This window comes from Aphelocoma coerulescens, chromosome 2 (assembly GCF_041296385.1).
Source record: "Aphelocoma coerulescens isolate FSJ_1873_10779 chromosome 2, UR_Acoe_1.0, whole genome shotgun sequence".
Lineage (NCBI taxonomy): Eukaryota > Metazoa > Chordata > Aves > Passeriformes > Corvidae > Aphelocoma > Aphelocoma coerulescens.
Window position 1 is genome coordinate 133,878,341 of NC_091015.1, and position 16,518 is coordinate 133,894,858.

The 16,518-nt window shown below is 39.5% G+C and overlaps 1 protein-coding gene across 1 annotated transcript in view; it reads left to right on the forward strand.

Moving 5' to 3' along the window:
- The first annotated feature begins 4,740 nt into the window (after positions 1 to 4,740).
- Positions 4,741 to 16,518, forward strand: part of SULF1 (sulfatase 1) — a 63,729-nt gene continuing 51,951 nt past the window's right edge. The window contains exons 1-2 of the mRNA XM_069004914.1: positions 4,741 to 4,930; positions 10,362 to 10,601. Of these exons, the coding sequence (XP_068861015.1) occupies positions 4,759 to 4,930; positions 10,362 to 10,601 (412 nt within the window). The 5' untranslated portion in view covers positions 4,741 to 4,758. The remainder of the gene's footprint in view (positions 4,931 to 10,361; positions 10,602 to 16,518) is intronic.

Genomic DNA, 16,518 nt, shown 5'->3' on the forward strand with positions numbered 1-16,518 from the left:
AGATGAAGAAAAGCTCATTTTCTTGTAGTGATTGATATCTGAGGACTTGTTTCTTTGAGAGGTTTTATCCATTTATTTATCAGAGAAGCCTATAAGAAAAAATTATCTGAGATTATTTTTTGCAGAAAGGACTCATAAAGGAAACACTTGCCTTCTGCTTCTTTTCCATGCATTTGATGTATTTTTGTGCAAGTTCCTTGCACTTGTCAGAGAATCTAAAAATGTTCTAAGTTGCAAAACATTTGTTTGTGGACTGTGTCTTAATTATATACGACTGTGAATTTATGGAGGCAGGGAAATCTAACTACAGAGATAAAATCTGTAGGATACTGGATAGTAAGGAGGAACACAACGCAAATAGGTGCTGCATTAGAAGTTTATTGATTTAGGAACCCTGTGGTACCTTACATTCTCAATTCACTGGGCATATGTATTACTAATATCTGGGGAACAGAAACCAGAATTCTCATTCTCATGTTCGCTGATGAGACAAAACTGGGGGTAGTGACTGATACACCTGAGGGCTGTGCTGCCATGGCAGGAGGTTTGGACTAGATGATCTCCAGAGTTCCCTTCCAACCCTAATGATTCTGAGATTCTTAAGCTCCACAATTACAGTCCACTGGTGTTATTGTTATTATTACTACTGTTTCATTTATTGTCTGATCCATTTTTGTTTCAAAGGAAAGGCCACTAGGACAGTGGGCCTTACCTATGACTTTGATAACATAATGCCTCAATGTTATCTCAAAAGAAAACACTAATGCCGTGGTGCAGAAAAGACAAAGTTGTTTGCCCTTTGTTACCTCTTAGTCATGAATTACTGATGTGGGGCATTGCATAGCACATGGTACTGGAGATGGACACATGTCCAGTATCATTACTCACTATCCCCACATTTGATGTCAGATTTACAAACAGGAAGTGTGTTCATGTAAGCCAGATTCCCTGTGCAAGGATATGTGGAAGCCACATTTGTAGAATATTTAATATGAATAAGTTCATATATATTTAAAACTTACAATGGAGTATTCATGTGGAGATGCAGTGCCCTGTTTCATAAATGAAGTCCATGGCTCTGAACAGATTTTTATTGCCCAAACACAAAATGGCATTTTAAGTGAACTGAGTGAAAATGTGGACATGAGAGCAAAGTGGCAAATGCTCTTTTTTGAGTACTGGCTGTCTTTTTTTGTGTTCCAAACTAAGTGCTTTCAGTCGATGCCCTGAAAAATCTGTATCAAAATGAGTAACAAAACTACAGAGTTCCAAAAGGTACTGTTACGCCTTTTGCTTTTCATTTAAGTCACTGAAAGATACTCTCTTAAGAGATCTAGAATAAAGTCCTCATAGTTTTTTATGCCACACCACACAAAGTGGCACTGTAGCCTTTCTTTGCAGTGCCCTACCAGTGTAATTCAAGTTTCATGGGTAATTAATTCTCCATGCCAATAAGTCCCTGAACTGCATGTTATAATACTAGCTGCATAGAAACAAGTTTTCAGGTTTTATCCCTTAAAAGGTGATTGCAAACTATGAATTTCTGCTCCTGTGGGGAAAAAATAGTTTCTTTGGATTTCTCTGGTTTCATTTATTTACTGACTACAATTTGGTTATCCTAGGTATCTTCTATAAAAGAAATATACTCTAAAATTCCCACAAAGAAGTTAGATCAACATTTGTTTATTTGCTAGAAAAAAAGCATTTTGTAGTACCGTGTTGATTTCTTAACACTGCCAAAAAAAAATTTCAGTTTCGTTCCCCATGTAACTTCGAAAAGGTCTTTTTTAGAATTCCTCCTATTTTTGTCTGTTTCTCAAGACAAATTGCAGTATCTGCAGGGTCACTTATATGCTACCAGCCAGTATCCAACACAAACATTGCAGCCTTGTCTTCCCTATCAAGCCTGTATTTTGACAGTTTTCTTTACTTTATTTCCTTGTAAGACTGGGAAACAGGCTGTAAAAGGACAAGTTGTCAAAGATCACCTTTTAATAAAGATTTGCCATATGCAAAACTGAAATATGAGCAACAAAACATGGCATTACTGTGCTCTTGTATAAGAACTACTCAGTGAAACTTGGGTAATTAATTTTATATGTATAGATCTGTCCTGATATTTTCCTTTATCCATCAAGGAGAAAAAAGTTAGAGCTGGAAGAGAAACTTTCATACTCTTATTTCTAGAAAACACCTGCCTAAGGTGCCTCGAACATGCTAGAGAAAAGGTCTTTATTAAAACTAACTAATACAGACCGGAGAGGTTGAAATGAGGAATATTTGTTGATGTCCATTTGGATCAGTGTAAATTTTATTAGCACTGAGGAGTAATTGTCAGGAACTTGCAGTTTCGTACGGTGGGGGATTATTCAAACACGTCGGTGCCAATGTTTGCTCAGCGCAGTCAGGATGACTGCACTTTCTGGGTCAACATTGTCTGAAAAAGTTTGCTGTACAGCTGAGGTAAGAAACTAAACATTGAGTCTCACTTCACATAGCCTTTCGTGCTTTGTGATCTGAGTCAAAGTTTCGCTATTTAAAGATCAGACATCTAGAGACATTGTATTTCTGCTTTTGCACCAAGAGCCTGTATCTGGTGTCTGTCAGAAGAAAGCTGACTTCACTGGTAACCCTGGTCTTCAGGGCTCTTGTCAGCTTTTATGCGACTTAAGAACATATGCATGGAAATGGAACTATTTTTAAAAGTCCATCCAGACTAATTACAGACTTCCAGTTACTTATCTGAATGTTGTGTAATCACTGAAATAGCATTTGCTGTTCGATGGCGATCCCGTGTATTGACTTTGCAGTGCTGTAATGTTAGTGGAAGGCTGGAGTGTTGGTTGGTGCAGAGACAATGAAAGACAAGATTTCTCTGCCACAGACACTTGGATTTTCCTTTTAAAGACGTTCACACTCTTCTGGTGTAATTACAGCCTGCCAGAGTGAGGAGCATGAAACTGTTTAGCTTGCGAAGCTTAAAATAAAAGGTGTATGTGGAAACAAGAACACGATCCTTTTTCTAGCAGTCCAGCACCAAGTCCTATCCCCTCCCTCTGCCGTGGCTTCTTCCCCTGCAATTTAGAGCATCTCCCTATTAATGCATTTTTAGGTGAGTGATTGGGGGACCCTTTTGTCTTCTGTGTTTCTCTCATTATTTCTGTTTCTTAATCTGTTTGTGGCTCATGTTGCATGTCTGAAGTCTCAGGTGTGGGTGCACAGATCTTGTGATTTATGCTCCAGTCTAATTATATAAGGCGCACCCCAGTTCCCATGCAGTCTTCCCCTTGGGCAGACTTTTTGATTGTTCTTGGGCTTGGGTGGCTTTGTGAGGTTTTTTTTAATTGACCGATATCACCGTGCCTTTATCCACAGTCCCAGAATAAAAACAGAAGAAACGTATGTGGCAGGTCAGTACCCTGGAGGGAACAGGCATGACTCCGTGGTTTCTTTCCCACCCCCTTCCTTTTTGCCCCCAGATATTCCCTCCCTTCCCTTGTGTTACAGACGGGTTTTGCAGAGCTTCAGTCAGTACTGCCAAAAATGTTAAAGTGTAAGTGGCTACCCCTTCCTCTCCAGACCAATCAGTCATTTTCAGTCACAGGTTTCAATCTGCTGCAGCAAAGCCAAGCCTCTGTGCTTGCAGCAGGTCTTACAAAAGCAAGGCTGTGTGACTGACAGGCACAGAGAGAGGGTTCTGCTAACGCACTGAGACAAGTCTGGAAGCGGAGTATCAAGGACGAGGCTGTGGCAGAGGTACTGTGCATTATGGATGAGGCGCTCAGCTCTGTCGTTGATTGATTGAGGGATGGTTGTGCTCTTTCACAATGCTGGGTAAGATCATATGGACTGTCATTTAATATGAGCTTTCTTGTCAGTGGGAAGATGACTTTTCACACAGTGACCCCATGCAGATTGCAAATGACAGCCATGCTCTCACCTCTGCTTTTTAAGGGTTTAGTCTCTCATGCAGGTGAGTTAACCTAAAACAGCGTTAGTGCTTGCCAGGTGTCATACGCTGGAATTAATGCTTATTCTCAGAATCTCACTGTAAATCTGACTATAAATATTGGAAAAGCAGCTGTGTCTGATGATGTGAGATACATGTCCTTTATCTCTAGAAGCCAAGGTGCCAACCAACCCCTGCGTAGGTATGGTATTAAATTCAGTAGGGGAGCCAGGGGGAATGCAATTTTTTTCTATGCTTTTCTTTCAGGACAGAGAAAGAAGCTGTAACAAACAGTTCTGGAGACTTTGAAGCACAGCCACAGTACTGAGGTCTCTGATTGACAAGGCTTCTGCTTTCTCCTTCTCTCCGGGCTCCTCCTACAGATGTTCTGAATGAGTCTGCATCCCAGCCATTTTTTACTGCGCCCAGGTACTGAATGTAAGGAACCAAGCTGCATAGAAAGAAGCATGGGGTGTAGGAGAAGGAGCACTGTGAGGAGTATACCAGAAGTCATGTCTATACAAAATGCAAGCATGACTTCAAACAAAAATTATTTGAGAGAGCATAGTTGCAGAATGACCGAGTTTATTCTTAGAAAATGATAGAATAAAGCTCTCATTCAACAATATGGCTTATAATCATGTTAAATGGTATGTGTCAGGCTTGACTTCCCTAAGTGTCATCATTTTAATGTATGACTGGAAGTTTTTTCTATTGCTTGAACAGAATCTCTTTCCTCCCTACAGGTCTTGAAAACTAGAGTTCAGGAACTTCTGGATTAGCCTTTTCATTGAAATACTGGAACTACTATGAAGCCTTCTTGGTTTGCAGTCATCTTGGCAGTGCTCAGTACTGAATTGCTAACAAGTCACTGTTCCACCATCAAGTCCCCGAGGTTCAGAGGACGTGTGCAACAGGAGCGAAAAAATATCAGACCAAATATTATCCTTGTACTCACAGATGATCAAGATGTGGAGCTAGGTGAGAAATAATTGTTTGCTACTACATTTGGTCATGTGTCTTTCAGTAGTTTATGTCAAGCAGAAAGAACTTTAAATTCAGAGAAGGTGCTGGTCCTGGAACAGTATCGGAATGTGGGACAAGTTTGGAAAATGAGTTAACAAATATTATTTAATAGCATTCATTGCACTTAATTATAGACTTTAGGAAATATATGCTTATCAAAATCCACCATAGGAGGCTTTAATCAACACAACAGAAAGACTTAATAATGCGTGCAAGGACATACAGATAAAAAACTTGTATCAAAAGCCTTTTCTCACTCTGTGACTTTTTGTAGCATTTAAAAATTTGTGCCTTATGAGGCCAGCCTTTCCCTCAGTGCTGTATAGGTGTCTCTATCTCTACATATTTGTCACAGGGATGTGTGTCATCTGACATGTTTATGCACACAGAAAAACTGGTCTAGTTACAGGACTTAGTAACCTTAATATTTGTATGAATTACTGAAGTGTTTAAATCCATCTGCTTTAAAAACTATGCTATATGTATAAAAACATGGTAGTTTTGCTTTCATAAGTATACTAAATATCTGAGCACATACCAGTCAGAAGTGATTTTCACATATTTTTCTTAGGGTGGAAAAAGTTAAAACACTTGGATGATGTTCCAGGAGGCCTTTGAATGTTTTCCATTAAGTAAGTTAGAAAGATATTAATGGTAGTTATGCATATAACTGATTTTTTGGTTCACTGCCCAAAACGAAAAATCAGGGAGAGAAAGAGGATCATTTTAGGTTACCCCCAAGCAAATATTTTGGGTTGTGAGATCAAAAAGGTGAAAAAATGGCAAATTAAGTTGAAATGAAATCTTGAATTCTTTGCTTTTTTTTTTTAATGAGAGACATATTTTTAATAGAAGTATATAGACAAAATGCCATATGACACTGAAAAATAAAAATGCTTCATTCCAGAAAACTTCATTCTGTTCTAAAATCACATACTTTCAGACAGAAGATTTGTAGACAAAATATGGTCTGTATCTGCAAGCAATTCTTTGGTTGCTTGAATTTTTGTATTTACCATGATGCAATAATCACTTCATAGTCCTTCAGGGTTCTGAGAAAATAATTAATAAGCTATATTTCGTGACTATGGGTTGGTGCTTTTATGCAGCAGAGCTCCAAACACAGGCCTTTAGATCTGAACGATTCTTATCTTTTTTATTTTTCATTCTTTCAAACCTCTGCTCTGTTTAGCCATGCTGCATAATGAATAGCTGTTCCCAGCTCTATTTTTGGTCTAAAATACAGCTCTTACAATAGGAGTGCATTTCTTCTTGATAGAGTCGTTCTGAAAAATTTTGTTAAAAGGGTCAAGTCAAGTCTTCCTTTTTGTGGTCTGAAAGAGCCTACTCTCTCCAGGGCACTGGGGAAGGTAGGTCAGCAGACACACATCTCTGAAAACAGTGTTACCAACTTGCTGCCTTCAGTCTTGCAAGAAGGTTTGCGAGTGGTGAAAAAGGAGGAATGATGTGGCAAGTCACTTTGTTCATATTGTGGAGCTCTACTCTTTGAAAGCTGCTCTGAGTGTTCACAGGGCACTCTGGCTCCTATTAGCAGGCAGCTGAGCAATAGCCTGGGTGTGTATGCATTCCCAGTGCCTTGAATGAACACACAGGTTTCCCCTTTTCATAGATCATTTCACAGGAAACAGGATTCAGCCCCACGATTTACTGTACTGCATTATTCACACTTCTGCTAATAAATCATTATGCTTATTTGAAAAATAAAGCCAAACTGTTTTCCATGTGTGGATTTTCCTCTTGCTCTTCATTGATTCCTGAGAAAAGTCTTAAATTTCTCAAAGGTCAGTGGGAAGTAACACTTTCTGCCACAAAGAGCATAAAACTTAGGCATTGGTATCCAAAAATCACAAGACTGAAAGTCACTCAATATGGATTATTTGCTATTGTATTCCCAGCACGAACATTTCTAAAAGCTATTATAAATGAATGCTTTAACATAAAAGCACATAAGGTACATTATAGACTTCAATCAGGAAGGATTTGTCTCCAGAGCATGTATAAGCATTGAACCAAAATATTCACCTGCCTGAGGGCAAATGATATACAGAGGAGTCATCCAAAGTAAAATTTGCAAGGGACAGGGAGTTTGCATTTAGTTAGTGCTCAGACCATAGGAGTGTGCACATCTTCCTATTGATCTGCACCATCCCCCTGAGTTTTGCATTCTGAGTGCATAGAAATTCAGCAGAGTTGCTGTCTCATTCACCTTATTAGATAAAACTAACAAATTGCCCCACAACTCCAGTCACTTCCTGTCTGTGCAAGGAGGAAGGATATTATAGATCAGCTGGCGGATTGCAAATTAAGCTGTGTGAAGGAGCCTGGCCCACAGTTCTTGAAGAAACTCAGCAAATACTTGATCTCAAAAGCTGGGAAATTACTTCTTGAATTGTGCCACTGTGCACTTTCTTTCCCCTACCAAGATCCTGAGGGTAAAGGACTCACTGCCCAGCAAAGAGGCCAGTGGTATCTTGCTCAAGGCAAGATGCCAGAACCTGGAACTTCTCCCCTCCTGGAGGCAGCATGCTGTGGCTCTTCAGGGCTCCCACTGGGATCAGGCCTGTATTCTCTTCAGTCCAACATTTTGCTTGCTTTTTTGGTGTCTTCTGCTGTCGTCCCAATTCTCTATTATTTGCATACATCAGTACCTCAAAATATGACACCCCAACCACTCTTATTGTCCTCACTGTAGAAAATATCTTGCATAATGTCAGAAAGGAGTAAAAACTAATGAATATGTTGGTAGTTCTAGTGTTTCTGACCCTTTTTTACAGCCTAATGCACCACCCAGTGAAATCTATATAAACCATCCACTGAAGAGAACACTGGGTAAAGAGATCACAGCATCATCTAGACACATCATATCAGGCATAATTTGCATGGTGTGCTTTCCATCTTCACTAAAACTAAAGCACTAAAAAACATAAGCTGAAAAAATGGGGATATGTGCTGAGAACTGAAAAAATCCATTACCTTCCTGGGGACTTGCATACAACCCATATAAAGACAAAGTGGCTCCCAGCTATGCCTTTATAGAGATGCCCACCCATGATGAAAATCCATAGCAACTTTAAGACTTGATACGAAACCTTGGTTGCCAAACATATTTCTTGAGGTATGATAATAGACTGAGAAGTGACACTGAATGTCTTGTCTGACAAAACTTACTAACTTCTGTGTCCAAAGTGGCCATTCCCTGTTATCTGGTTGCCCTCAGGTGCTCCCCAATCAGTCATGTAGAGCACGAGTGTCCTGCTGACAGACAGCGCCTGAGTACATGTGCCCTGAAGACTGCAGGCCAGATGGTAAAAAATACAAGCTGTGAGGAGAACTACAGACAGCAAAGGATTATAACTTATATCAGCAAGTTTTATCTCCTGCTTGTGTTTTGTTTTCCAAATGAGGAAGTCTCACCTGCTTTGAAGTGCCTATTCCAGAATTTCCAGAGGGGCTTAATCTATTATCAGTGTCAGTAAGTGCATACCTAGAGGGAAAACTTAGTCATAAACAGCAGGTTTGCAAGAGCAGAGGGCTGACCAGCTGGAGGAATGAGGAAGCACTCTAACAGCTACTCATATATAATACATGAAGGCAGGAAGGTGCAGATCAGCTCTGCTGCAGTTACTATGCATTAGGGTACCTGAATAGCCCACTTTCTATCTGAGCACCTCAGCACACTTTACAGCTGAGTTCTCAGGAATAAACAGTGACTTTTCAAAAATGGAAGAGCTCTGGTGAAAACAAAACAAAACCTAAAAAGTCAGCCTGGGGTCCAACATAAAGGCATGTAGAAGGAGGATGATCTCTGATTTGTCCTTTACTTAACAATTGAGTGAAATGCTCCTACTCATGCAAATGGAGACCTTTTGTGTTCAGGTACCTCTCAGTTACTCTTCTACTTTTCTATATCCCTAAGCACAAGGGGTTTAGGAAAGCACAACTGCAGATGTTCATTTAGAAAATAAGGACTATAAAGACAAAGAGTCTAAAGTGATGGTGATTTTCATACACAGTATTAAATGTATCTTTAAAGACAGAGACCCTGACATTTTAAATGAAATGCTGAAGACCCTACTGCCTCTTCCCTTTTTTTAACATTTTTTTTAATACAAAAGACTTCACATTCAACACTTACTCTGTAGCCCAAAACCAAGACAGAGGATGCTTAACTTTAGCTAGTAAGATAATTTGTGAGATTTTTATGGCTATAACCTAAAGTTGAGTCTCCTTGGGAGTTCTATGGTTTTACAGGCAGGTTTGCAATTGCTTTAGAACTTTTTAAAATTTGATTTTCAAGCAACATAAACAAAACCATCAAGAAAAAATCTTGTTGTATCAGTGGAATCAACAGATTTAAATGTAAAATAAGGACAGTCAACTATGCAAAAACCAAAGGAAAAAAAAAAAGAAAAAATTCCAGAAACCTCTTTTTAACACCAAAATTGTGCAAATACTACAATTCACAAACTTGTTTCCTGGGCTCATACTGACATATCCACAGTTCACCCTCACCCTTCAATCTCTGCTCTGTTGGATAACATAAAGAACAAACTTTGACAGCTGTCAGCAAATACTGACAGACTCTATCCAGGGCTGCTTAGCCTTTCTGCAATCAGAAATCTGCAAGCCCTGCCTCTCTCACCTTGCAGTTCATGAAGATGATTTGAAGGATGCAAAAAAATGTCTTTGTTCTTTAAACATCATCAATGCAATTTCTTGAAAAAGGTGCTGCATTTTACCTTTTTTTTTTTTTGCATACTTTTTTAGCCCCAAAAACTGATTTTGAGCACAGTGCTTTAGCTTCAGAACCAGACATGCTGATCTTGTGTCCACAGAAACTTTCCTTTAGAAGAATTGCTACTGAATTCTCTCCTTCCTTTCTCTGTCTCTCTCCCTCCTTTACTCCCTTCCTCTCTCTATTTTTCTCTTTCTTCTGTCACCTGATAAAACAGAAAGAGTATTAGCATTTTCATTGGTAGTCTCAGCATGCTACATATTTTACTGGCATATTGACTAATAATTCAGTCTGTGTAACATACTGCTTTTCTACAGCTGCATTTGAAGAACTATTGATCTGGGAATTTGATACAGCTTGGACGCTATTTCTAGATTAGTCCATATTTTAACTTAATTTTGAAGTCTGAGAAAAAAAAAGAATTCAGTCTTTCTGGAATCCTGAAAAATATTTTTATTGGTATAATAAAAATGTGACCTTTTGCCTAAAATTATGAAAGCTGCAGAGTGAAGCACACTGATGTTCAGAGACAAGCTAATCACTGATACTTTACTTTTAATAGCATAATAACAGCCAATATATTCAAACTATCTTTTGCAGCACAGTGATGATCAGTACCTCTTATTACAGGGTCCATGCAAGTGATGAATAAAACCAGGAGGATTATGGAGAATGGAGGGGCCTCTTTCATCAATGCCTTTGTAACTACCCCGATGTGCTGCCCATCGCGTTCCTCGATGCTGACTGGGAAGTATGTGCACAACCACAACATTTACACCAACAATGAAAACTGCTCTTCTCCCTCATGGCAGGCTACTCATGAGCCTCGGACCTTCGCTGTGTATCTCAATAACACTGGGTACAGAACAGGTAAGAGACAAAGCAACAGCAGTTCTTTGTTTGAAGTGAAGATGACATATTCAGCAATTGGTCTTAAATCACTGCCTAAAATGAAACTATTCTTCTCTGTGATAGAGTTTATTTCTTTCCTAGTAGATGCTATAGTGTTGTGGTTTGGATTTAGCATGAGAAAAATCTTGATAACACACTGAAGTTTTAAGTTGTTGCTAAGTAGTACATATATTAAGTCAAGAATTTTTAGTGTCTCATGCCCTGACAGCAAGAAAGCTTGAGAGGCACAAGGATTTGGGAGGGGACACAGCTGATCCAAACCAGCCAGTGGGATATTCCATACCATACAGCATCATGCTCAGGACGTAAACTGAGGGAAAGCTGGCCAGATGGTGCTGCTTGGAAACTGGTTGGGTATTGGTAAATGAGTGGTGAACAATTCTATTGAGCATTACTTGGGGGTTTGGGAGTTCTTTGTGGGGTTTATTTATCTCTCTTTTTGGTGTCTCCCATTATTATCATTATTATTATTATTATTATTATTATTATTATTATTATTATATTTCATTTAAATTGCTAAGCTGTTCTTATCTCAGTCCATGGATTTTACCTTCTTTCCTATTCTCCTCCCCATTCCACTGTGGCAGGAGGTGGGGAGTGAGAGAGCAACTGAGTGGCACTTAGTTGCTGGCTGGGGTTAAACCACGACAGGAGCAACTGTTGTCCCAAACTGGCTGTGCAGGGCAGAGGTTGAATGTCATGGAGAGGGAGGGTAGTACTGCCTGCTGCTCCACATCTGCAGTAACAGCCAGGTAAAGAAACTCACTGGTAGTGAAGCAGCATATTTTCACATTTGGATGTCCCAGGTGGGAAATAAGCTGTTGGGCAGTTGCACCTACTGTGAAAGAGGTGCATTTTAGTGGCATTGTGGGTCTGACCTGGCAGTTCCAGACGTGATTATGGTCAGTATTACGGCCTGCTTGTGGACAGCTGCTAGCAGTTATGGAAGAAGATGTCAGGGCCAGGCTGGGAACTGGTGCCAAAGACCTCACAGGAGTGGAGGGACTGTAGTGGGAGCAAAACAAGGTGAATGGTATAATTTAAACTTTGCCATGGGGCGATATTTCATTTGCATTTTCTGAAAAGGAATAGAAACATGCCTTTAAGAAGGATTGTTCTACTGTGCACCAATAAGATTTGATCGTTTTCTTGTAAATTCCTGGTGGTTTTCCGTAGTCAGGAGATCCTTTTCCTGTCTACAAAGAACTCTTCTTATTCCTCTCGTCTGTGCTTCAGCTTGATGTAAAACTCAATTCATTTCTGTATCACCTATCCCCTAAGATTGAATCTGTAGACATGTTAGGCTCCAGCCTGACTTCCCCTTTGCAAGGTACCGGAGTTGTGCGAGGTCGTCAGAGTGCAATTTGTCCAGAAGTGTCGTTCAGCTACAAAGACTCCCCTTCACAGAGCAACGAGGCACAGATCTCCTGCCAGCTGCCTTCCTTACAATGTAACTGGCAGCAAAGAAACTTGTCTCTATCGGCACTTTAGGCACAAGAAGAGATTGCTTTCAAAGCATAAAGCTGGCAAATGTCTCCATGCTGTCTGCTAGTCCTAAATCTCTTAAAGCTCCTACCTCCAATGCCTCAAGTTTATCTGCCTCTTTCTTCACCACACAGGCAGTTCACTCTTTTTTCTTCTGCCTCTCTGCATCTCTAGCTCTGGAGAGCTTCTGCTTCCTGTATTAAAAACAAAACCAGACAAATCTTTAACTTTTTTGGACCTGGTGTGGGCTCTGACACGAGCTGAATTGTACTTCAGTCTCTATTAAGTTGGTCTCAGTGAAGTTGCTATCTGAGTACAGCACTCCTAAGCCTGAGTAGGGGTTAGCATCAAGGTTTTGGAGGAGAAAAGGAAGGGAGAATTGACCATCACTGTTAGAAAAGGTGCTGAATTTGCCCTAAAATGAGGTTTATCTCATGACTTACATATCAGAAATCCTTTCTGCTTGATATATGGGTGCTTCATGAGGGACCTGGCTTTAGTGTTCTTAAAAAATTAGTATCTTATTGGTTTGTCATCTATGCTTTGCACAACTAAATGCTTCACACATAAACTAGACAGCTTTGTCACTAGCCCTCTGCCCTTCTGGGGGTAAACACTGCTTTGAGCATATCTGCTCCACTGCCTTGTTATTATGAAGGCATGTGGAGATGCTTACTAAAAGCAGACTTGAGCCTATTACATGGAAAGGAAAAAGGGGTCAAAAGGAAAGGAACAGGAAAAAAGTGCTATTTCAAAGGCAGGCAGAGAGAACATCAGTCCTAAAACTGTCAGGATAGGTGAGTTTTAACAAAGGGCAGAAAAGAGTAAAAGAAAATGGAAACAAATGAAAATTTCTGCATGAATCTCCAATTCTGACTGAGGTACATTGTTCAAGCCTGCAATACTATGGCTACAAACACTGATCTTTTTACTCCTTGTAAGATGATCCTACCTTCTAATTTAGCCACAATTATTTTTTGAGGTGGTAGCTTAATTAACAGCAGATCTTATAATACATTTTTCAAGGATAGTGTTGCCTTATTAAAAAGTCACCCAAAGTCTGCTCACCAAGAAATAATCTACACTTCACAGCTAGAAAGTTTAGTAAAATTATAGTGACTCAAAAATACCTGGGAGTCAAAAATAATTGGGAGAAAAATGAGGGAACTGGGGATAGAGAGTTTGCAGATGTTATGGATACTTACCCTGTGAATTTCTACATGTTTTGACAGTAAATCAGTAGCCTCCTCATTGGGAAACTGAAACACAGAAAGAGAAGTGAATGACTCAGGCCAGTCACAGTTTGGTGACAGTCCTGATAAGGCATTTGACCAGAGAGCTCCCATCTGGATGAGACAATGTACAATATCTCCAACCTGGTACTCTGAAATTATGAGAATTTAACTCACCCTTTTTGCATAGGATCAAATTATTATATGTCAGTGGAAATAAAAGGGTGGGAGAGTGTTTATATGATGTCCTCACTTCTGTTCACTCCAAATAGTTTTCAATATCTATGAAGCATCCATTGTCTAAACCTGCAGCAGCCTTAACTAAACCCTCTGTATTGCAATTGATCACATGTGGGCAGACTGTTATGAGGGGAGTTCTGCTGAAGCCACGAGGACTCCACACAAGCACAGCAGGCCCTTTAAAGAGAGGTCTGAAACGTGCTCTAATAAACTGTGGTTATAATTAGAGCCCACTGGGAAAACCTGGCAAGGGACCGAATGGGTTCTTCTTTCTTTTTTCTGTTTTATTCTTCTACTCTGATATGACCTAAGGGTGATGTTGCATTTCATGGAAACATCCCTTTTTGAAGATTGTATGTCTGTGCTAAATCATAGGCAGAGACTGTGCTGGACTCTAGCAGGGCAGGCAACATTCAGAAGCCATACTGGGCAGTAGCAGGGCAGAAAATATTCAGAAATAACACTGCCAAACCAAAATCGCTTTTCCTTCTAATTATAATTTTCTAAAAGCTATTAAGGATGTTTCAATGTTTACAGTTTCCCTTATTCACAAGCTGTATGTTAATGCGGCAATGAACCAACTGCAAAGCTTCTTGATTGTTCACAAAATTGGTAATATTAAATTCAAATTTATAGGACATAGCAGGGAAGGTACACAGTAAATAGGTAGAAAGAGAAAACAATGCAGCTATGGAGAGTTTCAGAGATGACATTTGTTTTAATTACATAGGATCCAGGCATTCATACTAGAGAGGAAAAAGGGTCCCTTACTTCCAAATTTTGTGGAAATTGTGAGAAAAGCTTGAGAAGTTTTCTTTGATCTCATAGTTTTTAGCATCAGCAGATATTCCTTCAGCTATTTAGGTTTAGAAGTTTAATTCATAAATTTATTAACTTCAGGAGTTAGAAATTTTGTTTTGTGCTTTCCAAGGTATTGGCTGGTCATTTGCTGTTCTTTCAGTCTCATAATTTCTTTACCTTCTACTGCTCTGTCCCAGTCCTACAGCACATAGTCTTGCCTCTCAGATGTGCCCTTTGCTGTTGCTGGTTGCCTTTGCCATTCACCTACACAAAGACAAAAGAAAACCCCAGAAGTGCAACCTTGGCTTCCTCAATAGGAAAGGGGAATTGTGCTGCATCTTAATAATTGAGCAGCAGCCAAGCATAATCTTGGTATTTTAGAAGAGAAAGCCATCACATGAGAACAGCCAACATCCAGAAGATATAAAAAAGATAAACATTTTCTTTTTAAATAATGGGTCATACTTTGCATTCTGCAGGGTTTTACATTTTTACCAGCTGAAGTTTCATCCCTTTGCAAATATGAAAACAAGCTTAAAATTCTTGCCCTGACTTAACATATCTACATATTCTAAACCCTCTCTGCTTACTGTTACTTTGTAGAACTACTACTCTCTAATCCTCACTCCTCTTAGCCCCACACAGCCAGTGTAACTGTGCAGGTGAGAGCTGGACTCTGCCTTGGCTCAGCAGCTGCTGACAGCCTCACAGCACGATGCCAAACACAGGACCAGTCTCTCCCTTCATGGAATCCCACCTGAAAGAACAGGGATCACCAGATTAGGCAATTGTTTGCTTGCACTTTTTAGAACTGTCTTTGGGAAAATGATTTCCCAGTATTTTATTTCTTGCTCACATGTATCAACTGACTAGGATAACATTCAAGATTCATGCAGGCGAGTGTTCTGATGTCATTTGTGGGACAAAAATGGTAACATAGCAAAGTTAATCAGCTCAAATGTTAGTTCCTAAATGGCTTCATTTGTGAAACTCCGGGCTCAAGAAGGGACACCAAGATGCCCCTATCTGGTGTGTTTTGACATTAGTCACAGACTTCTGTGCAGTGATGAACAGAAATGGTCACTTGGTTGACAACTGGGTAATGTGTTCAACAGCACACGTCAGTGTGTCCATTGACATCTGTCACTTATGGGTACATTTCTTAGTGTAGTGAACAAAGAACTCATAAAACACTGAGATGACAGGAAGCTGAAAGCTAAGGAGTGTTTAAACTGTGCACCATTCCCCTCTGACACACAGGGACATGTTAATCTTTCCTAAAGCGAGCAAAAGCTATGTCTCTTGAAGGTGTGGGCAGACAATCAGTTTCCTCTAGAGGCAAAGCCAGTGTGTTTCCTGTTCACAGCCTTGCAGTACAAATCACTGCCAGCACATGCTATTTTTAATCTGCATCATTGCAGTGACCTAATTTGTATCCTGTCTCATGCACCCTTTCAAAGCAGAGAGAATGGCACAATATGATACAGGGCTGGGAATGAGTGAGCAGAGAATGAGTCCTGGTTTTCAGATTATTTCTAAAGTGAAAATAAAGAGAGAGAGAGAACTCTGAGTTTTCAGATTCTTTCTTAATTGGTGTGAAATATTCTGGGAAGCATCAAACATAATTTAATCTGTAAATATTTTAAATAATTTTTTAAAGTCTCACTTTTCAGAATAATTTGAACTTTCTGACAATGATAAAAATGTATAAATGAAAGTGAAATATGCTGAATGTATGCACATAGTGCACAAAAAGTGAAATGTAGAAGAGGAAAAAGGCCAAAAGGATAACATGCAGGATTTTCTAGTTCTATGCCATCATGTGAAGTGAAACATTTTGGTTTCTGTCCAGGACCTCATCAAAAACCACAGCATATCTGCCTACTTATGCTTAAAGCAGAATTCTATGCTATTAAATATCACACAGAAAACCATACACTAAAAGACTTTTAGCAAGTTTATGTATTCAAGTGCTTCATTTAGGAAAATCTGGGTAGAATATTGTCTATGCAACCGTTTCATCTCTTGTTCACATGGCTAAATTATAGTCTTTAACTACGTAACAACATACCACTTTATGGAGGGTGAGATTTCCTCAGTTTGAAAAGATAGACCAG